Source organism: Zonotrichia albicollis, chromosome Z, assembly GCF_047830755.1.
Source record: "Zonotrichia albicollis isolate bZonAlb1 chromosome Z, bZonAlb1.hap1, whole genome shotgun sequence".
In the NCBI taxonomy this organism is placed as follows: domain Eukaryota; kingdom Metazoa; phylum Chordata; class Aves; order Passeriformes; family Passerellidae; genus Zonotrichia; species Zonotrichia albicollis.
This window is the reverse complement of record NC_133860.1, coordinates 78,866,863-78,891,084: the sequence shown is the minus strand read 5'-3', so window position 1 is coordinate 78,891,084 and position 24,222 is coordinate 78,866,863. Positions and strand designations below refer to the sequence as shown.

At 40.6% G+C, this 24,222-nt stretch overlaps 1 protein-coding gene across 2 annotated transcripts in view; it reads right to left on the bottom strand.

The window, feature by feature from the left end:
* The window catches only part of RAD23B (RAD23 homolog B, nucleotide excision repair protein), a 35,828-nt gene extending 11,820 nt beyond the window's left edge, over nucleotides 1-24,008 (bottom strand). Inside the window, exons 1-6 of one of the 2 annotated variants that reach the window (XM_026796030.2) lie at nucleotides 23,798-24,008; nucleotides 19,152-19,222; nucleotides 11,266-11,347; nucleotides 8,665-8,744; nucleotides 6,216-6,463; nucleotides 3,063-3,118 (exon numbers count right to left, since the gene is read on the bottom strand). In XM_026796030.2, the coding sequence (XP_026651831.1) occupies nucleotides 3,063-3,118; nucleotides 6,216-6,463; nucleotides 8,665-8,744; nucleotides 11,266-11,347; nucleotides 19,152-19,222; nucleotides 23,798-23,993 (733 nt within the window). In that variant the 5' untranslated portion in view covers nucleotides 23,994-24,008. The remainder of the gene's footprint in view (nucleotides 1-3,062; nucleotides 3,119-6,215; nucleotides 6,464-8,664; nucleotides 8,745-11,265; nucleotides 11,348-19,151; nucleotides 19,223-23,797) is intronic. The other variant, XM_005491362.4, reaches the window with a different exon arrangement.
* Between the last annotated feature and the right edge of the window lie 214 nt (nucleotides 24,009-24,222).

The window sequence follows — 24,222 nt, the reverse complement described above, 5'->3', positions numbered from 1 at the left end:
ACAAAAGGCACACACACATATATGGAACTATTTAAGGGCAACTGTTCACTACACTAATGTCACTGTAAGGACAATTATTATCTCTTTTCATAATCCATTTAATATTCCTACCTCAAATGCAGACAGCAAGTAGTACAATTACAAAACAAAAGTAGCTATTCTACCATACATTGTAATTGGGCAAATCTTCAAGGTTATCTTCCTGGCAGGAAAAAACACCACTAACAAACAAACCTAGGCATTAAAATACCATCTCCTTCCTTGGATAAAGGTATTCCTGATCTCAGTGAAATCCTACTACTGACTGACTGCAACTAGCAAGTTAGTGACAGGACAGCCAAACAATGAACAACCATCATAAAAAAACAACTAATTAATAATAATATTTTAAAAACCCAGAGGAAACAAATACAAGAGCTACTCTGTTAAGGCAAGTAAGTTGTAAATAAAAGAATCAAAGAAAACATGATGTTTTATTCCCTTAGGGAGAAGGTGTTTAACTCAAGCCAACATTAAAACAGCCCCACTGCCTCTCTCCTAACGTGTGCTTCTAAACAATCAGTGGGTGTATGACTTAGGGCAGTATGCTCAAGAACAAACAATAAAACAGCCCTACCCCAAGGGTACTTGTGCATTATCCATAAATAAAGGGTTTAAAAGCCTTGACTAATTCAAGTATTTAGTATTTGGGCTTTAAAGTAATAGTGCCAACCTGAGTTTAAGGATTGGTAAGTTCTTCATGTCTTCATACAGAACTACACGATCATTCATTTCACATCTACCTGCACTTTTTCAAACGTGAAATAAAAAAATCACCTAAGCTTTGCTCTGAAGATATATACTTCTACACTTCTATCTTCAGGGAAGCAAAAAAGCCAAGCCAATAACTGTCCCAACACAATGACTTTGCTACTTGTGCTCACATTCTTCCTTACACAGCACTAGTTTACCCCTACTACTCCTAAGAAACTAACCAAGCAGTCAGAACACCTGCTGATGTAATTACTTACTACTTGAACACTTCTGTATTGCTTTTTCAATTTAAGCAAGGTAGAGCCTAGAAGATTTAATACAGGAAAAAGATGCAAAAAGACTGGCTAACTTCTGCAGCACAGGCTGCTACATAAGGCATAATTAAACGCCAAAGGAGGAAAACAGAATTACTGAAAACATAGGTGCATGTACTCCATACAATCTACTTCCTAAGTTGTGCAAAAGTGAGACCAAGAATAATAATTCAGAAGTTGCACACCAGCAATGTCATGATACACAGTTGGGCCTTTCTGTCCCTAGAGCTAGTGGAAATGTTTGAGGTCAATGCTGAATTGATTCTGCTCTGTGCTTTTATCTTTCAAGCAACATTTTAAAGCTGGATTAACACTGAAATCCAGTTCATCATACTCCCCACAATAATTCTTGTCCTATGCCCTAAAGAAATCTCAGGCTGCTCCTGTGAAAGATGTGGTTGTTCAAGGACTGCAAGACGTGCAGATTTTCACGTAGCACAAAAAGCCACATCACTTTTCAGCAATTTAACTGAAACCAACAGCAAATCATAGAAAACAATCCCTGTTTTTAAAGCAAAGTCAATTCATTTCAGACAATGTAATTGAGAAGCCACAGTTAGAATATGTGTCAGATCCAACTTAGGATGTGAAAACATACTCCATCAATTTGTGCAAGCAAATTCCCTTCAGGACAGTTTTTAAAGAAAAAGAACCACGGAGTTCATGCCTATTGCCCTTGAATATTTATTGGCTGACAACACTTAGAGTATGCTTACCCAGAAAATCATACTGAATACCTCTTATTTCCAAACATGTTAGGTAGGGACACATGGGTTTACCCCATCAGACACCAACCAAAGAACTCCCATACAACATGGATCATGAGGTAATTCTCTCAAAATATTTTGGGGTTTTTTTCCCCAATTTTGAAGAGATTTTAATCAAGACCACCAGCTTCATTTAACTTGCTGATCAACGCTGTTAACATGAGTGTTGGTGATGACATCATCTTGACCACTAAGATAATATAAATGGTTAAAGAACCACCTTTGGTAACAGCAATCACTTCAGCCAGTTTAGTTTTAGTGTTACATTTTTGTCTCCTGCTATCAGTCTCTATCAGCTATTTTGGATTATACAATTTAAAACAGTTTGTCACATTAAGCTGCTGGACAGACTCAACCTATTAGCTACCACAAAGTCATGTAAAATATTACTGCTGCATCTAAATCACTCTGAGCTGCTTAATTACAGCACCTGCCTCCAATATATCCACATGAAAATGTAAGTGAAACTATTTACTTGGTTTCACTCTTTGTACCAAATTGGAGCTTCATATTTAAAGACAAAAGACAGAATAAAAACCCACGTCCTCCTTATTTCTATACCTGAATTTGTTACACACTCCAAAACAACCCAAAAATTTCAGTAGGAGTAAGGAATTGTGGGTTTGCCTAATAATTTCCTCGCTACCCAAATCAGCATAAATGATGGGCAGAGCTTCCTGTTGTCTTTACTCTGTCTATTTCACTGAGAAACAAAGATTATTTAAACGGTCAAAATAAGAGTAAGTTGACTATAAATACATGGAGGCATTCATTTCTCAGCAGCAGATCTGGTGAATTTATGTAATCTTAATGTGTCAAAAAGCAAAGTACTTTCAAAGCTGGAACAAGTGAATAATAAAGGCAGCCATTTTACCAGCCCTGCACTCTGGGGTGCAAAAGTGAAAAGCACACACATATTTACATCTAGTCTTCTATTCAAGCTACTTCAAAGTGAATAGCTAGAAGAGAAATTAAAGCAAATGGGGAAAAAAGGCAGGAGTGCAAGGATCTTCCTTTCACACAATAAAAATATATAAAGGGAAATATTCTTCAGTAAGGAAGAATACTGAAGCTGGTTGCAAGATATCAACTTCAGGTCTTAGAGAGGAGCACTTTAATTATAACTTTAACAATGACAGATACAGAAGAAAATGTCAACATCTGCTAATCTGTCATGTTTCTGCTGCACCAAAATAATGTCTACATTAAAAAAAAACTCTCCACTTACCAAGTGCACTTATAGCATCCTCAAAAAGATTTGATCGAGATGTATCACCTGTTGTACTGTAAGATGAAGACAAGTGCAATGGTAATTACAAAACTTTGGAAAACTTCCTGTTTTTCAAAAAAAAAAAAAAAGAAAGAAAAAAAAAAGCAGCAGCAGCTGTAACTCTAATAGCCCCTTTTGTTTCTAAAAAAACCAACAAAGCTTTCCAAAGAGCTCTCTTTTGGATCTATAGTGAGAATAGATTTTACAAACTTACAATGCTAGCATTTTTAAAACAAGGCCAACCTTCCCCCGCTACCGCCCAGAAGTTTGGCTCTTGCCCATCTGCTCAGGGATTAGCCATCTGCTTGCTTGAATGCTTTAAAGGGTGGGAGAACAAGGTGGATTTTCAAAAGCACACAGCAGTCTCACTAACTGCTTCCCCACCGCCACCAGCTTGACCTCAATGAGGACCCAAGGAGGCTGGTGGCAAGCACTTATTAAAATCTCAGTATACTGCTTTCCCAGGAATATAAACTGCTAACATCTGCAATTACTCCATCTCAAGTTATCAAAGTTGTTAAATTACAGGATTAAAGGTTCACCTCCATGAACAGCAAGGAACATAGAGGCACAACACAACAGAGGAATACCAGTTTTAATCAGCCACAGCCAAGGCTGCCCAGTTCCCAGGGCTGCAAAATTAAAGCATCAGCCCCCTGGTCTCAGGGGGACACCCAGGGTGGGTCAGCAGGACTCCTTCAAGGGCATTACAGCCCACAGGGCATTGAGCCCAACTCACTGTGGGGTGCCAGGAAAAAGTGTTGGGGGAAGAAATCCAGAGGAAGAACCAAAGGCAGGCAAAGGAAAGCTTAAGGCGCCACGCAGAAGAGCAGCATGGGTCAAGAGTGCAAAAAGAGGAGAAAAAGGGCCAATCATACTTAAGAAACACTTGCCTGGCCGTGCTCTGCACCTCATTACCCAATCCATCCTGTCTTTTTATTAAATTCTACTTCTAAAAATTTTTCATAATGTGGGGGGTGTGTGTCTCTATTCTACACACATGTATTTGGAATTCCAAGTGTTCACAGGGACAGGGAATTGAGAGATAGAGGGATCCAGACACCTGTGGAGCCAGCAACTGCTGAGACCAGTGTGGAAGTGGGAAAGCCAAGGATTGCAGCCAGTTCCTGGGTGAGCCCTCTCTGTGTGTGTGTGTATGTGCAATGGGAATCTGAGTATCAGGGCCTGGAGCGGGGTGGCAGGGCTCAGACAGTCCCCACGCCCTGGTACCAAGAAGCTGGCAAACTCTAAGGGGCCAGCTATCAAAAGAGAAATTCATATTTTTAATTTGTGTTTTGTACATTTTCATTTTGCACTAGTGGGCTTTGCTCTAAACAGCCAGAGGGGAAGTGGATGTGGCTGATCTATCTTGCATGAGTGCTGGGATTCTTCCTGCCTGAGCTGACCTAAGCAGGCAGACATATATTTATAGGTATATCCATATTGTGTGTATATTTTGGGAACACACAGTCTTGATAACATGATAGACTTGAGTACATGGAGCTGTAGAAGCCTCAAATTTATCAGGCTACCAGACTTGGCAACTCCTATCAGAAAGTGAAAGATCATCAGATTGATCTGAATGTTTTCAGAAGATGCCACAAAAAATCCAGCAAGGCACTTACAGAGATCTCTGTAAGATCTATGCAGGAAATAATTTGTTACAACAAGAGTGCTTCACTAGAATCTGTCAGTAGTTAAGATTTACAATCAAAAAAAGATCAAAGACAAAGCAAGATGCCAGCTGGCCTGGCCTTGGGTCAATAAATCTTGCCTTAGTAATTTAGCTTCTAAAGCAAATCAGAAGCAAACAGCATTCACTGAAATCAAGGGAGGTGATGACTTTGAGGTCTATGTTAAATTATTTTGTTTCTCCCTGTCAAGTGTGTACACTGAGGGTCCCTTAGTGCAGTTTTACAAAACTGCAATCTGTACATGAAAAACAATATTTCAGTATGACAGATTGATCTCTGAACCCACTGGACAAACTGAGCAGGGAAAAAAAAAAAAAGAAAATAACCCCACTCATTAGTATTTTTTAACAACTAAGTTAATTTAACTGATAAATGAAACTTCATTTGCATTCCATTTCTAAGAAATACTCATTTCTCAGAACAGCAAAATTAAAACATCAATTTGTGCATTTAGTGCAAGAAATTTGTGATGAGTTTTTCAAGATATTAGGCAATTGCAAGTTTTGCTTTGTTATCATCAAATCAGTATTCAACAGTGTTTAAACACAATCACTTAAAAAATACTGTTTTGCGCACCAGTATTCCCAGAAATAACACACAAATAATTTAAACCCAGAGCACAAAAAATTAAGATTTGATGCTATGCAGCACTTCAGGGGTCATTAAATTCCTGTTAACAACATTTTAATCCCATGCAGTACTTCAGCAACTTAAGCAAAAAAAGGCAACAGCATACAACAGGGATGAAACCTCTAACTTCCACTTGATTTTCTCAACTGTAGAAAATTGGGGTGAAAAGTTTTCCCAGGTTTCAGAATTAATTACCTGCAGATAGGTCAAAGAACATTCAAGGGAAAAAAAAAAACAACCCAACCTTGTAGCTTTAACGCATTACATGATTAAGAACAATACCACATCCTACATTTTAGAAGTAAAAGCTCTTTGCAAAAATTAAGAGACTCATACAGCAATAAGGAATTTATGGTTTGAATCTGACCAACATTATCAAAAGCACAATCAGAGGGTTATGAGCAGGACAGGACACATTCCTCTTCAGACTTCAAGACTTTGTCAGCAGTAGATCCCCACTGCAGGTGAATATTCTCAGTCTGAAAAGAAACTTGCAGGATAGCAACTCTGAAATGCCTAACAGGAGGTCAAATCTTGTGTCATTTAACTCTCCCCTCCACAGGTTTGTTCCCAAGATCACACTTCCCACAGGAGAAGGCATAAAAAAGGAGAGGTGCTTCTTACAATCAGTAATATCATACTTGAGTCTGAGACTGAAATTACAGTCAAGAAAGAAGAAAAATTAAATAGAATGCAGAGAGTGATTCACCTAACACTGTAATAAAAACTTAAAATCAAAACCAGAAGCAACAGAAACAGAAACCCATTTTTGGAGGCTTATCCATACCTGTCAATTGATGATGGACTGACAGCAGCTGGTGCCTCAGGTGGTTTTTCTTCAGGCTTCTCCTCTTTCGGAGCACTCACAGGTGCTGGCTCACAAGCCACTGCATCTGGTGCTGGTGGTGGAGGGACAGGAGCTGGCACAGGGGCAGGAACAGGGATTGGTGCAGCAACTGCTGTGGGAGCTGCAGTTGTTGAGCCAACAGTGGAAGTGGCATTTGACGGCTGAGTCGCTCCAGCTGCTGCTTTGGGCTACAGGAGGACAAAAGAGTTCAGGCACGGAACAAAGATCATAACTCCACGGCTCTCTGAGTTCTGTTAAGACCATTTGTGTTTCCTATCGCTGCCTCAACATAAGCACAACATTAAAATGTTGCAAGACATTAGTTCTCTCTTGCCCTTCACTGTGTTTAAACAAGCAACTGAGAGCGTCACTGAGGTACTCACACACCTGAGCGCTCACACTCTGAAGTGAAATTCAAAGATCTAAATATTTACAGACCACAATATTCTAAATATGAAAACAATCCTGAGTTTTACAAAAGCACATTTTCCAGAAGAAGCCAAGACAGTTGCCAAAAACTATCTGCAGAACAAGCATAAGCTTTTCTCACTTTTTTCAGATGTGGAAAAAAGTGATTAAGACAGACATCACATTTCATTACAAAATGCTGTTTGCTGGAACACAAGATGAGAAAAAAATTAAACTTCACCTGCAACATGTTTCAGTTATGCAATCTATGCATTCAGAGCACTAAAATAACATCTCTTCAGTTCATGAAGTAAGCACCAAGGATAAAGCAGAATGAAGGACTACCAAACTTACAGCAGAATATTTAGAGTGAATAATACTTGTATGCAATTGTGAAATAATCTTCACATCTCTAATGGAAACCTGAATTTTTCTTGGATGCAGTATTAATCCCATTATATAAAAATAGCCCCAAGGGCTGACAAAGCTGACCCCAATCTTTGCCTTTCCAAGAGAAATGGTGAACTTCAGCAAAACTACTTATTCAAGGTGCACCACTTTCAGACATTGCCTGCTTGAAGAAGAAAACATTTACTTCCTCCTTTTGTCTGCAAGGAGAGGTAAAAGCTTAAGAATGAATAGCTTCCAACATGATGGGCACAGCAAATAACATTTTAATAAGCACTCAGCGAAGAACACTGACACAGTAGGAATGCAAGGGGGGGTTATTTTCTGCTGGATTCCTAAACCTTAATGCAACAACGTCTGAGCATCAGACAAAGTTAGCAATCTGTGTCTACATGACTGGGCATGTCTTACCCACAACAGAATCGGGAAAGGGCAATTGAGCGCCAAGAGCAGCAAAAAGATTGTAAGACTGAAGAAATGCCCAAAGTACAGGTCCTTTATTATCAGAATATACTGAATTTAGCAGTTCTTCACAGAGATCTGCCTTTAGAATCATAGAATTGTTGAGAAGACCTCTAAAATGATTGAATCTAACCCAGCACTGCCACACACACCACTAAACAGTGTCCCTAAGTACCACAGCCACACATTTCTTGAACATTTCCAGGAGTGGCAGTTGCACAACTTCTCTGGAGCCTTCTGCCATCAACAACATGAAAAACTGGACTCTGACATCTCATCTGCACCTGTTTTCTTGTACTGATAAATGCCCCTGTGGCAAACCACAGACTAGCAAGCTGTTCATTCAGGAAGAGAGCAACAACAGTTATCTTTAACAAGCCCACTGGTTTAATTATGTTTACTATCACCAGAGATAAATAAGGGGCATCAGAATATATGTTTTCTTTGTCAGGAGGAGGAACTCGAGCTTCAAAATTAATTTAATATTGAAAACACAGATGAAGCCAGTTTGATTCAGATCGCCTGGAATGCCTGGAAAATCAGTGGCTTGATTCCTGGAAGCAGCCTGACAAGTGGTTCAGAGAAGAAATACTTCAAACACATGTCACAGTCATTCCCTATAAATTGCACTTGCAGGCTTTCAAAACCCACAGGTTTGTTTACTGCCAGATGTATCCTGTCTCTACTGGTTTATGCTCTTGAGTTTGACAGGAGAAAAAGCCATGAACTATGAAAAGCAACATGGCAAGGCTAGAAGAGATCCATACAGAGGATTTAACCACAAACTACCTAGGTTGCCTTCTTCCTTTTAATAATAAAAGGGAAAAAATAACAGAGAGACATGAAAGAGCAAACAGTAAAATCAGCCATTAACAATTTTTTTTCTTTAATACATATATTCAGCACAGAGCAAAAGCAAAAATCAGCCCAGGCAAACCAAGACTATGAAGCAATATTTTTTATCTATTCACACAAGCTTTTTACTGTTGATCTGAATTTGCTTATGATGAAATTCCACTGGTTTTAAGAATGGATATATACACCTACTAATCACAAGAAGAAATAGAATTAAATCAATGAAGCTTCCTACTCAAAAGAAACGATTACTCACCTTTGTCACCATAACCACCACAAAGTTCTTCTCATCTATCTTGTATTCTTTAAGAGCAGTTTCATCATTAAGGATTTTACCTGAGAAATTAAACAGGCAAAAATTAAAAAGCTGTTTAACAAATCAATAAATGGTCCTGGGATTTCCTCAAGAAAACATGTTTTATGCAGATTATAAATAAATGTTAATTCAACAAAAAGCAGTTTGGCCATTAAGCTTTGGAAGCAGAGCCACACTTTTTCTCATGTGATGTATAGAATAATGGATAGCTTGAGAGCTGCTGCCCTAAGTGTTGCAGATGCTTTAAAACCATTTAAAATAAAAGCATGAAATCTGGAAAGAGTCACTGGAATCTAGAAAGATCCTTAACAAAGATATATGTAATACAGAGGAAAGGCATTAACACACAAAAAGCTTAACCAAGTAACTTATGTCTGCTTACACAGTAAGGGAAATTCCTTTCTACTTATCTTCCATTTTTTCTTCATATAAGAGCATTGCCTGCAATAACAAGTGTGTGACCTTGCAACTTTAACAATTTGCAAGGCTAAAACATTAGAAAAAGCTAGAACTATTCCATAATTTGCCACCTTGACAGAAGGATGAAAAAGCTATCAGACAAACCCAGAAACATCTGTTATACTACAACTTTTGATGTTTCACAAGCAGAGGTGGTACTGTGACAAAATAGATTTGCATCACTTCTACAAGAACTTAGGAACACAGTAAATCACATACTCTTTGCCTTTTCTTAGAATAAGCTGACTTGGAGGTAGCACCACAAATCAGAAAAACAAGTCTGTATTCCAGTGAGTTTTATAGCACTGATTTCCACTACAGAATTTTCAGGGAATATTTTACAATTTAAACTGATTAATTTTCTGAACATGTGCCACAGACTACTTCCATTTCATAACATCTCCAGTGGTCTGCAACAAGAAGGACACATACTTATCCTGATGATTGCAAGGAAATCAAGCAACACATACACTTTGTGGGCACTCAGAACACAAATGACTGGTTCCACCAGTCTTGCAGGTCAAACACTCAAGGAAGTATTACATGTTGTGCAGTAATAGCAATACCTGTAGCATCTGACTCAGAACCTTCAAGGGTTTACTCACAAATTTTTATAGGCACTTCGGGGAAGGCTTTAATGAATGTGTTTGCAATATAACATATATACTTTATGAAAGTATACATACAGACATCCTGTCTTCTCAGAACCCGCCACTCTCAGGGTTTCTAGAGCTCACCCAAATTCAGATGTCAACACAATGGACAATCAGAGCCTCTCTAATCAAAGTCAGCTGGGGGTGTCACTTTGCTTTACCAAACTACAAAAATTCCACAGTTTAATAATTTTAATAATAATTCATTTTAATAAAAGTAAAAACATCATCAATATACCCTCATATCTCTTGTCCAAGAAAAAGAAAAAAAAGATAATCCGTCTTTGTACAATATTATATTATCAATTTATTTCCTACATTTCCTACTGCTTGTGAGGGTTATTCAATATTGCAGATACATTCTGACTTCACAAAACACTCCAGTCATGTCACAGAATCTTACGCAATCTTTGATTTTTGCAATCACAGAAAAACAATATTAAGAGTGCCACGCACTCTTAATACACACATTGCACAAAACCTTCTGCCTGGTTCACATTTCTTCGTTGTGCAAGAGACTTCCACCTTCATGTTCTTGACATGCAGTCCCCCCAGTGAAGTACCAGGGACATAAAACTTGCTATGGGATGTTGTCCAGAGGAGCTGTACAAACACAGAGACTCACAGCTTCTCTCCCATCAGCATCTCTCCACTGTTAACAGTGGCTTTGGCTTATCACAAGTGAAAGCTTTGTACTTGTTACAAAGCAGTACATGACAAAAGTGAAAAGTCCACCAAAGTTTCTTTCAGACCCAGTTTTAGAGAAAATAAAACACTAGAGGGAGTACTGGAAAAGCACCAAAGTTCTGAGATGAAGTGAAAACAAAAAAATGGATTTCTGCATTAGCACCAGAATGAACAAGACAAGTAAAATAAACCTGAAATAAGTTAATTTCATGTTTTTAACCAACATTAGTCTGCTTTTTGCTAGTACATAATGCACAAGCTCTGACAGAGCTGAAAAGTATTGAAAGTACCTTTGTACAGCAAGGATTTGGTGGTGAGTTTCTTTTGTCAATCCAAAAGAAATAATCTAGCTTTTAATTCTTTGTGGTATATACCGCAGTGCTTCAGCTATACACAGCATAAATTGAAAAAGAAAAGAATTAAGCCAGAACAGCAGCTTTGACCTGCTTAAATTCTGAATTCTTGTAAAAAAAAAGCTATTTCTTCTTCACCCAGCATATTCCTAAGACATCATGTTACAAGAGAAAAGATGTCAGACACACATGCATTAAAACCTAAAAAATTCTAATTCAAAATTAAGAGTTCCCTTTGACATTGAGTTAATTTTTGTGTTTGTGGAGGTTTTTATCCTGTCTCTACTTCAGTACTCAGAATTCTTAGAAGACTTAACATTCACATCCAAGTCAAACAACAACATAAAATAAAGCATGTTCAGATAAGTTATCTTCAGAATATCCATTACCTGCATAAATTAGTTTTTGGCCAGCTACTGGAAAGGCATCTTTCCCCCTTTCTGATTCAATCTTCTCTTTCAGAGCCTTCACCTGAAGCACAAAAACAGTCTTAATGAAAACAAAGTTCACAGTACAAACCTCATTAAGTATACTTCAAGTTTTAAATACTGAAGAGTAGTTTCAATCATGCCTTGATTATGTCAAGTTTATCAGCCTTCAGAATATGTCACTGTAGCCACTTTGCAGAGCAACATGCCCCTTTCCCTTTCTGTGCTGAATCAAATCAGGTAATTAATTCTTCCATGACAAGTTATTTGTATGAGTGCACAACACAGTGAAAAAGTAAATTAAGAAACTTGGGGAGGAAAAACGTTTTCATCTCTTGACCCATTTGCCCTGGTCTTTCCCTGAATGCAGAGGGTACAGCTGCTATAAACAGAGAGGAAGGTTTTCATCATCATAACCACTTTTCAGGGAATTCCTGGTGGTTTTTTTTGGCAAGATCACCATGACATCCAACCTTGAAGTCCCCACATACAAAGACTTGTGCAAAATGTTCAGATGCTTATCTTACATAAATTGTTTTCAACTCCTCCCTCTCCACCACAATTTCTGGAGCTCCACACAGCAATTCAAAGCCTATGCATTTACTGGCTTGCACTGATGCATCACCCACACTCTCGCAGCACCAACAGCTCAAGTGGCACTGCTAGCTGCTGTCATGTATGAGAACGGACTCAGTTCTCCAGGAAAACTCTGTAATGCTACCCTGAGGAGGAAAAGGAAGCTCCTGTAAAAGCATTCCTGCACTGACACATCTGCAGTCATGTTTTAAGACAAACTGCCTGCACACACAGTCAATACTTCTTGCATTTTTGCAGACACTCCCAGTGTAGAGAAAACAAAGACAACCAATCTGCTATGAGCTTATTACTACAAGCTAACATCACCCTCTAAAGGTTGGGGGTTTTTTTTACCCTGAATGTTCAAAAAATCTATTTCATAAAGCTCTGCAAGGATACAGAACGCAACATATTGCTTCCCTCTATGGAACTAAACAAAAATAGGGAGCCAGCTCTTTTTCCCCAGCAGATGAAGAAAGGATGTTTTTGGTATTTTGTACCATACATGCCATCCCAGCACCTGCCAAATGCTTTGGAATTAGTCTCCAACCAGGCAGTTGCTCTCCCACAGCAAAACTAAGAGCAGCTCACTGCCACCCGTAAGTCCTGAGGATAATCAAATATGACAGTAGTTTGCTGAAAGCATCATCATTCTCACGCACTTACTTTACAGCAATCTGTCCTCTACTTGGATTTACATTTATTTTTAAAGCATATTTTCTTGAAAATTAAAAATATGAACTTGTTAATTCCTCCCCAGTTTTAAGGATGGAAGTGACTCATGTTGCTGCTGAACAATCTCCTTCACCACAGATAAGCCATCAAGGATTTTTTTCCTAAATTTTAATAATAATACTGTCTAATACTTCACACAACTTCATTTAAAGTCCTGCATGCACTAGGGCAAATCCCTTGAATCATGTTAAAAGTGTTTAAAGTTTGCAAATGTCTACTTTTTAACACCCTCCTTATATATTCTTATGCTCTTGTACCAATCACTCAAAGATAATGACTCCAGACTACTTCTTTTGTACCCAGGTACCATGTTTGTCATAGATTTGTAAGAAATATTGCAATGTGACTAATGTGCACAATCTATTTTCAGGGAGAAAATTAAAGTTTGTTTCATGTCCACTGCATAAATCAAGGTACTGGCATCAAATGTCAACTTAGTCTCCCTTATTTTCTATTGTTTTATTCCAGACAACAGTCTTTTTCCCACAGGGAACAAAACCAAGATGTGTTCCTTCAAACATAAATGTTTGAACAGCTAACAGTCCAGGTCAGGACACACTGAACACACATGTTGATTTACTGCACAATAATTGGATCCATGAGAAGGAGTTAAGATATTTACTGCAGGAGGATCCAACAATTCATTTGCCTTTGCTGACCACCTGTGTGTAGCATTTCCCCTTGTTATTACTGTGCTGTGATTGATGTACTGCAAGCGACCCGAGGCACTGCTGCCTTCCAAAACCTCCCAAAATAAGTCTGCAAACCCCCCTCCATAAGCCTGCAACAAACAGGACTATGCTTTCATCCCTTTGGCAGGTGGCATTCATCTCCAGACATAGGCAAACTTCCATTTACACCATGGAGCCAAAGGAAATGAAAAAAAATTTTTTCTGGGAATCTGTTCCAGTGTTTCACCACCCTCACTGCACAAAATCCCTTCCTTACATCTACTCTTAACAGGCCTGCTAGGAGTAAATGTATCTTATATACATCTTTCTTATAAAGAACCTTCTGTTTGGCACTGGAAGGTTCTCCAAGATCTCCCCAGAGCCTTCTCTTCTCCAACCTGGACAAGCCCAGCTCTCTCAGCCTGTCTCCACAGGAGCATCCCACCCTCTGAACATCTTCATGGCCTCCTCTGGACCAGCTCCAAACAGTCCACATCCTTCAGGTGCTGAGCACCACCAAGAGCACACAATCCCATAATATCCCGCAGGATTACACCTAGGAAAACTAACTCAGCAGCCACAGGCAGTTTCAGCCTTGTGGGGCATTCAGGTGGCTGTGCTTCAGCTGTACTGGCCCCCTCCACAATCCAAAAACCCTCTCTGCATGCTAATACTGACATAATTTTTATTATTGTGGTGGTTTAGGCCAGGACAGACTAAAGACATGTACTAATTACTATGCAGTAACTGGATCCACCTGAAGCAGTTTGGTATTTATTGCCTCAGTGAAATGGTTATCAATGCAAATAACACATGAGGTTACAGAACCATGTGGTCTTCTGAACATAAGAACAAACTACAGGTTTTCTCCTAGAGAACAGAGATAATCTTTGGCTAAAGCTTGCCAGTACAGGGGCCACCATTAACTTCTTAATTCTTGAAAAGACTGGAAATCCTGAGGAGAAAAGGCCGTTACAGTTTTCAGTGCTGGTCTTTATTCTCTGCCTGTATTCTTGCCACATACATCAATCAGTTTAAGAACAGATTATATACTAAATTGGAACACAAATTACTTCTGTTCTCTGGCTGACAGCTTACAAAAATCTAAAAGGAATTTAAGCTTAACATAACTGTGCCAATTTACAGTATTTTGCTACCTATGCCCAGGGACACTGCCATTTGCAAAGGGGAAGATCATTTACATGGGTCTCTCATTTAATTGGACATTCACTCTACTGTGAACTTTTGCCAGTCAAAGATACTCAATTTCTTATGGTGACTGACAGTAATCCACCATGGGCTCCTAATCACAAATTAAAAATTTAAAATTCTGTCATGTCATTCAAGTTGCTCCTTTAAAACTGAAAATACATCAAATAGTCGAGTAATTTCAAGATTACATTCAAAAACATTTCAGAGCATTGCTTAACTGCTTTATAAAGAATAGTGATTTAGATAAGAGAATCTGTCCTATCTCAAATGCATACAATGAACGGACTGGATCACACCTATTCAAAGGAACAAACAAAAGGACTTAAACCAACTCTTAACTACTAGAGCTTGAACCTGCAAGAAAATGCAGTCAGCTGCAGACCACATCACTCTCCTACCAGAGACAGAAGTTCAAGAAAACACTCGGGCTAAAATAAAAAGTGCTTTCCTATCTTCTGGCTTTCATCACTGCCTAGTCTAGGAGGCCAGAAACACATCATTTGCAGAGGATCAATACTAATTCTCAGGAAAAAAAAAAAAGGAATAGATAAGATCAGATACATCAATTTCCTCTTGTAGTTCTAACTGGAGTGACTGAAGGCATAGTAAGAAATAACTGTGCCATTAATTCTGTGTAAGAGGGGAAAATGCAAAACAACCGGCATGTCAGACAGTAGTATAATCCACTTTCATTTAGATTTAAACCATAGATGTTCCATTTTCAAGGAGGAACTAAAAAAGCAGAGAGAAAGATAAATATATATATATATAAAGAGAGAGAGGCTCTCTCAATGCTCTTCAGAAAATACAACTGCATCTTCCAGCTGCTGGTGCAGTGAAAGGCTGAAAAAAGCAACATCCTAAACTTTGCCTCTAGCAAATTAGTTGGCTGAGAACCTGACTTCAGCACCATGATTGGTTATTAAGTGAAAATTAATTTTGGGGAAGCACACCCAGCACATTGATCCATCAAACTGAGAAATCATTCACAGAATATGGTTTATTTTACTCATAAATACAGATCCATAAACCAAACCTTCAAGCTTCCTAGCTTTATTCAACCTGATTAGGGTTCAAAATGTATTTCAGACCTCACCAAATCCCATTTTTCCTCTACCCTTATAAAATTTCACAGCACAATAAACAGAGCCTGTACTTTATGGCAATAACTTTAGGAATGAGCATCAATTCATCTACAAACACTTTACCCTAAAGATTCAGAAACAGCACACTAACAAGCCAAGATGAGTTTCTTCTGTCCCCTATGAACTCAGATGTGAAACTCTCCCTACTACTCAGAAACTAAATGCAATGTCCTTGAGAATATATTATGCCATGCAGTCTGTTTAATAAAGAGTTAGAGCTGACTGACTCCTAACTGAAAAACTGAGGTCTTCCAAAGAAATACCAGTCATCAACTGCATCCCAGACAGGCATCTAAAAATGGGTTTCATGAAATCACCAGTGCTGAGTTTCCCAGTTGTTCCTTGCAGTCACTTTTTGCCAGCTAAGCGAGCAGGGCATGCTGGGTTCCATCCAGGCAAGCAGTTCCCATTGATCACACACCCCTCTCCCTTTCCCTCTCACACACCAATTTTCATTTCTCCCACCTCATATAAATGCTAACACAGAAGAGGCAAGAATCATCAGTTAATTCAGAGACTCATTTCATAAATCCCAATGAAAAGGTGAATAGTGTACTTTCATCAGTTTTAAACTATAATTACACAGGCAAGGCAAATTGCTGAATTTCTTGAGATGCTGGGAGAAATTGAACACAAAGCTGGAAAGGATCTCTTCTGACATCAAGCCACAAACCCATCTCCCACACCATGATCTCCATCAGGGATCTGATGCACCCACAGACAAGGTTCTTTGCTACCTCTACCACGAGGCTGCTACAAAGTTTACTCTGATATTGGAAGTCTTTTCCTAGATTCCACCCCAAGTTAATTCACAGACTATTAATACTGATTTGTTCTTGTGCTGATGTTATCATTCAAGCATGAGCAGCCTTCCCACATCCAGCGGTGCTTGCCAGTGTGAAACATTTACATAATTTCACCAAAACTTTGAGCTAAACCAAGCAGGTCTCTTTAGTTTCCTTTCATGTCAGAGTCACAGTTTCCCACAGGCTCCAGGCACCTCTTTCCAAAGGCAGAAATTCACTGCCCTTGGGAACAGCTGGCCAGCACACTTTAAGCAGATCAGCATCACTACTCTCCCTGGTTGTTTCAGGATCAACGATCTTCAGGGCTTCACCTGTTAATGAATCCAATTCCAATTAATCCATGCTGCTCATTTGAGAGCTGTTTACCAAAGTCTGACCCTCAATTAGGCAGACAGGTACTAATACTAAACCTTGTATTTCTCAATGACATCATGCTTCTGTTGATTTGTAATGAAAATCTTATCAAATGAATTAAAGGACTCTGAAGAGATGGATCCCAAGACCAACCGTGAAAGACCCTCACTACCAATCTAGCTCTGCTGAACTGCTTCTCTTGGAGGATAAATGCTGCACAGAGGGTTTTTTTAAAAATCTACATTATAATTCTGTACCACTCTTCATCTTTTTCTGTAGTAAGCTGACGTGTTTCTCCCAGACTTTGAGAAAAGTCATAGTTAGACAAGCACAAAAGATTTTACTTCAACGGGCTTTGCTCTTTTCCTCCTCCCTGAGGAAGGGCATCATACTCTGAAAATTCGTTTAGAATTTAGGCTTAATATTCCCGAGTTTTCTCCTCCTACTGCCCTTGTAAATATATTTACCACATGTTGTACTGCTACACAGCTACTGCTCAAAGTCAGGCGAGGACAATGCAGCTGTACCAGACAATAAACCTGCTAATGAAGCAACAAAATGACCAGTGCAACAGGTTTTACTACCCTTAATCAAACTCCGTGATCAGCAACTGATTAATGACAAATACTGTGCCTACTACTGAAAACATGCAGAGGATAAGAAATTACTAAGCTCATAAGTCAATGCTTCACAGTTCTTTTACTGGTAAAAATCTATTTGGTTCCAGCTACTTCTTTCTACAAATCATAAAAGCAGGCTTTTCTGGAACAAAACTCCATTTACAGTGTTCTCTTATATTTTCTTTCTAAACAGGACAGTCATATTTAGTCAGAAGGCAATAATAATGGTGGTTACATGAACAGATCACTGCCCTACTTCAGGCCTCAAAGGCATAACAGATACAGTAATTGGGAAGAACCACAGGAGAGGAAGAGCCTTGTGAATCCAGGCAGGCTTACGAGCTTAGTAAGTGCCTGGGAAAAAAACCAAAACAGTTGTACTCCAATAAACAAGGCATCTAGAATTACTCCAGCATTTAAAAACAGACAGGATAAAGCATTCATAAGCTCCTCTATTTACTTGCTGTATTTACTGCTGCTGAATTTTGCATATAAAGAAAGAAGCAGCATCCTCTGAAGAAAAATAATCTGGAATTGTCAAGGTAAAAATCTAAATTCAGCCCCGACATTTACTTTCTCTGCAATTACCTCTACCCGACATTTACTTTCTCTGCAATTACCTCTACCACATTTACTTTCTCTGCAATTACCTCTACCTTTCTACTTTCCTCTATAAAATGTATCTCATCTACACACAAGTGAAATTTATAGGTCTAGTAATCGTTGTGCACTGGCCAGAGATCAAGAGAAATAATTTCTGATCTCAAAGCTGGCCTCCAGGCCTCCACACACTTCTGCCCTGCATTTCAAATTTGATGTATGCCCTGTCTGAAAGAGGAGACACCGGGGCCAGTTCTCTACTGCAAAAAGGTGACTAAAAGCAGCTTTGTACTAACAAAGGAACACAAATGTCAACCTAAAGCAGAGCTTCCAGCTATCTGCAGCTTGAAGAAAATCAGCAAGATAGACAGTCCTGCCTCTGAAGCCACAAAAGCTTGTTTTAGTAAGAAAGCTTACATTCTGAGTGGTGACTCTTGCAATGGTCTTGTTAATTAGCACGAAAAATCCTCCTGTAGATTTGGGCAGACAGTTTTTACAGCAGGCACATTCCCCACAAAGTGATTTACAAGTATATAAGTGACACAGTTGAATATGAAGAAAACTGGCGAGACATTTCAATCAATGCTAAAAAGATACTTTAAAAAACCTTCTTGCAACATGCCTCTGACACAAAAACACAGGGAAAGACAAGGAGAGGGAGAACCAGGGTCGGTGTGCAGACAGCTCTGTGTGCTCACAGCCACGGCGAGCCCTTCCCTCTCCTTTTCCCGTTCCTTTGGTGCTCCCTGCAGGGCAGCATGCAGAGGACAGCCATCCTCACAGGCTCTAGGTAAGACATGCTGCACATCCCCACGGCCTGAGAAATAAAGAGAGGTTTGTGTCACTGAGCCCACTCCACCCACGAGAACCTTGACCAAAGACACAAACCCTGGTGGGAGAAAACACTGTCAGCCCTACCCCTCAGTGCTGTAAATTTACACCCCCCTACCTCACACCTACAGATAACCTTTTCCGTGTTTCAGGAATTCAAAGAAAATGCTTTCAAAAGGTTTGTCAGTAAATACCCACATTTACAAACAAGGGCAGCAATGGGACTTCAGACAGCGGCAGGATCATCTACTCATATTAATTATTTTTAATTAAAATGTACTCTCCTTTTTCACCAACTTTCAAAGGGAACACCTTCCAGCCTGTTGTTATCCATATCAAGGACAGATACCCTTGCTTTCCAGTCATAACTGCAAAACAGACCTTAAATATATGTACAGAACCATCTTTAAGTGTGTACAATCTCTATATTTAACTTCTCAGTGTATTGGCCACCTTGGGAAGTTTAGATTTTGATAAATACAGCACATAATACTGCCAAATCATTAAAAGTACAAAGCTAACTGTTCTTACCTAGTTTAGCTGTCAGCAAAGAAAATTCTCAATAAATCAGTTGAAAAGTTATGGACAGAGCCACAGCATTTTAAAAATGGGCAACAGGTAAAAACATATTCCAATATGGATAAAATAATTTTAGTTGTATGAAGTAATTTATGCTATCCTATCATTTCCTTTATTAAATTAAAAAAAAAAAAGTGTCATCCTGCCTTAAGTTCTTTGGAAATGATATTTAAAACACTCACTAGAATTTCAGGAAAATATTCCTGAACTTGTGAAAGCCTAGCCTTCTTCAGCCAAGAATCAGAACAACATCCTTGCTTGAAAATCCTAACTCTAATCAGGAAAAAGAAAAGGACTATGTACCAAAGAAGAGCAGTAGCAAAAAGCCCCTAGAGAGTTAATTAAACAAATATAAATTTTAACAGACCAAAATTCCAAAATGCTACAGGCTGTGAAGAAAAATGAAAACAATGGGTGGAAAATTGATCTATTTTTATTCTAGTGATCTCTGAAGTTACAATTTTGCAGAGTCATGTATCAAACCACAAGCAGCAAGTACAAGCCCTTCAAATTCACACCTCCTCTGCCCGTGCAAGCACACACATACACACACAATAATAAAATCCTAAAGGGAGGCAAGAACAACAAAACAATCCTCCAGAAGAGGAGAAAGATATCTACTGTACAACCCAAAGAGTAATTAAAAAAAGAATACCAAGGCCTGAAAAACATCTTTAACCTAGAAGGGTACTTCTGGATTTTGAACTGAGCACTTTTGCTCTAACCATAAAATGATAAAACTCCCAGAGAAATACAAAAACAATCCCCTTACCCACAACTGCTTTAGGATTAACTGAAACACATGTAGGAAGGAGGTTTTTAAGGGTATTTTCACACTCATTCACAAGTCCAGGAGCCAGCTTTCACCACTTCATTCAACAGCAGTTCCTGATTTTTTTCCAGAACTGCTACAAAGTTAATTCTTCTGACACAGTAACGCTAGCATCCCGAAACCTCCACACAAAGCACACAGACACACACTAAGGACACACCAGAACACGGCAGAAACCCAGACTTGCACAGCTGAGTGTTCTGCTGACACGGTGTTTTAAACAAGCTGGCTTTGCCTGGGTGTTCAAGGGCTGGGGTGGAACAGCGAAATGTGAAAGCCCAGATTATGTGACACACAGACTGCAGCCAAAGGACTGCTGACATCCTGAATATTCCTTGCACTTCTCTGCATTTTGACAATCAGGTTTTTAGGTTAACAGCGCAGGGGGGAGCTGAAAACAAAACGGGACAGACGTAACTTTTGCCTGGTGTTTCGCTTTCCAAGTTAAGAATGTTTGTTGGAGATTTTTAAAAACCTGCTTCGTGTCTACACAGTGATAACTACAAGAGAAGTGCCACATTTAAAAGCCTACAGTGTCACCTCAGACAAGAGATGTGGCCACACAGGTCTGCACCAGAGTCAGACAGCAGTTTATTATTTGCCCCTAACACAATGTTTAACATGTTTACTTTCTCACAGAGAGCCAACAAAAAGAAGCAGCAGCTTTTGCAGATGGATACATGCTTTCATTTACTTGGTTAAATCTAAATTATCAAGCCCCACTTGGAACACCAGAGAGGCCACAATGGGTAAATGCCCCCCTGTGTGGAGCTTGATGGGCCCACCATAAAATTTAAAGAAAAAACAGCCAGGTTTGCAAAAATTTAATTTGATAGCAGGCCTTTCCCAATAACAAGGCCTGAGGCTAAATATTTTTATCCTCTTTAGTCAGTCAGGGTACCTGAGAGTATCTTTGTCAAGCAAGGTAATAGCTTCAAGTAGAGTTTTCACTCACCCAAAATACTCAGTTGGCCAATGTTTTAAAACACAACCAAACCAAAACTAGTCACTCTGTTGAAGGCAAGTTTAAAATTCAACTGTGTGATTTAACAGGGGGAAAAAAAAGACCATTTGCTTGTGCAGAGAGCTAATTAGCAAGGCTAATTAGTTATTGGGAAGTATGTTGCTTCAAATTATTACTGGAGGTTGGTTTAAATATTCCTATCAAAGACAGCTCTCAGTTACAAGCATTAAATCTTGCTGCCTTGCACAGCAACATCAAGTCCCTCCAGATTAACTGGGTATTGAGATTAAGGGAACACAAAAAGGAACACAAAAGCAATTTTACAGAACCAGAGCCCAGCTTGGGAGCAACAGGTTTCCCGTGACTATCGCAACCACATGAATTTTGGCCTTGTCACAGCGCAGGGCAGAAATCCAAGTAAACAAGCCTACCTCTGAGAAACACACACATGGTCCAAAGACTAAAAGTAATGTTTCCCAAACTCCACGAAACACGTTTCAAGGTCTCAGGAAATTAATCTAAGAAAGCTGCAAACTTTCAGCTAAAATCTGTGTATTCCAAAAAAAATCTGACTGAGGACTTCAAAACACACACTTGTGAGGCTCTTGCTCAACATAGCATATTTCAAAGTGTTTTCTGATTTTAAGACTCAGTTTGTAACTGAAGGCTCAAAGCTGTACTTCTCTTTACTAAGTTCTATGATTTTTAGTATTTCCAAAAGTAATTTTTTAGTAATTTTCTAAAAAGTGTGCCACGGAAATTTAAACACATTTTTCATTTCTACAGGTAATAATAAGATCAAGTCTCTATCCTGCTCTTTTTAAAACAAAGTTCCCCTCAAATTCTACCAGATTTCCTCTGTCTTACCACCCATTCCTGGTCAAATCCTGAAATTATGCTCATGAGGAGCATTTTTATTTTGAGCTACTGTAGCAGCTACATTTATAAACAGAGGGTGCAGTCTCATTTTCCCACAATCCAACTTCCAGTCATTGCATTCTGCTGTCTCATAAACTGGTGAGGGCTTTGACTGGCAACATTCCTTCAGTCCTCTCCTTGATTTTACTTCCCAGGACCTTACAAGAGGGGGAAAAAAAGGAAAAAAAAAAAGAAAAGAAAAGAGAATTTTCTCAGTAATAGCAAAGACTTGTGTTTTAAATATTTGAAGGTTTCTGACCCCTGCTTCTCCTAGGGCATTTGCCATGTCCCTCAGTCACAATGGCAACCCAAATGAGGTCTTAGTCCAACTTTGAGCTGTCATCCTTTATTTTTCTTAAGATGGAAGAGAGTGAACCTCTTTATAAAGGCAGATACAATGCCCCATGGTTTCTAGAGCTTCACTGTCCACCTGTCACAGGAACAGTGGATGGAAAGGAAAGCTGCCAGCCTCTCCAGATCTTTCAAACCAAGGCCACGAGAGTGTCTGGGCTTGGCTACCAAAACAGCCACCTCTGCTCAGGCAAGTGACAAGGCAACTTCAACCCTGCCAACTCACTTAGGGCCCTTCCTACTGCATTTCCCTGAGGATTTTCCAGCGCGCTCCTGTGTGCCAGAAGAAAACATTCACCTGGAAGCAAAACATGTCTCCTCCTTGCTCACAGCATCCAAAGGTGCCAGGGAGGGGGAAGGAGGTTGCTGTGAACCCCATCACACACACCCCAGCACCGAGGTCAGCAGAGTCTCTGCTGCGCTCCCTCCCCTCCAAGTGCAGACTGATTAATCACTGCAGCTCGCCCCGTGAGGCCAAACAATAAATAAACCCTCCCAGCTCCACACACCTGCCCGGGCACACAGCGATGCACCTGGCAGCAAACCCCAGAATCACGCTCCTGCCCTGGCAGAAAAGCCCCACCACCCTCCCAGCCTCTCCATGGAAGGATGGAAAGGACCACCACCTTTTCCTTCTGCTGGACCCCCCCCGGGAGAGGGATGCTCCCGCAATATTCCCTCTCCCAGTGCTCCCATTACAAACCTGCGCCCCACTGGCTGCTAACCCACGGCACCCCGCTTCCCGAAAGGAAAAACTTTCCTTTCCTACAGAGCTCCTCTCCTCCCCAGAACTACGTGAGATATTTATTCCCCCTCCCACCTCCCGGGCTGTTTCCCCTTTCCACCTCCGGGGCTATTCCCCCTTTCCATCTCCCGAGCTATTCCCCCTCCCACCTCCGGGGCGTTCTCCTCAAAAACAAGGGGGGAAAAAAGTCCTTCCGCCGGAGGTTTGCCACGGCAGCCCCTTTCCTTCGGCGATGGGAAGTCACTCCTACCCACCAGCATCCCGAGGAAAAGGGGATCCCTCATCACCCCCGCCTGAGCTCACCCCGCTCCCCGCGGCCCTAAATCCCCCAAAATCATCCCGGGCGGACACCGCACCACCCCCGCGGCCCTGACTCCTCACTGAATCTCCAGACACCTCCACAGGAGGAGTCCTTCCCTCTCTTTTCCCGGGGGGCGAGGGCACATTTCCCCGCATCCCTGTCCACGGCCGCGTCCCGGGAATGGTGGCTGGAGGGGGGCGGTGTGGGGGAGAGAAATGGCGGGGGCGGGGAGGGAGCCCGGGAATGGCCGCACCGTCTCCTCGGGGTCGATGTCGATGCGGAAGGTCTGCTGCTGCAGCGTCTTCAGCGTGATCTGCATGGCGGCGGGTACGTGCCGCGCTCCGGCCGCCCTCGTCCCTTCCCCGGGAAGAGGTGGCGGGGAAGAGGCCGGGAAAGGGAGGAGGAGGAGGGAGGCGGCGCCGGGCTCGGCGGGAGGGCGGGACGCGCATGCGCCGCCTCGGGCGCCCGGCACGGCGCAGGTGCGGGCGCGCCTGAGGGCGGGGAGAGCGGGAGGAGGGGTGCGGGCAGAGACGCAGAAATACAAAAATATATATTTATATATAAATAGAGAGAGAAGGAACGGAGTGATTGCGGGCGGAAAAGGTCTGCCAGTCCGGCCTGTGAGCGGACAGCAGCGTGTCAGCCCGGCCGTGGCGCTGAGTGACGCGTCCAGTCGTT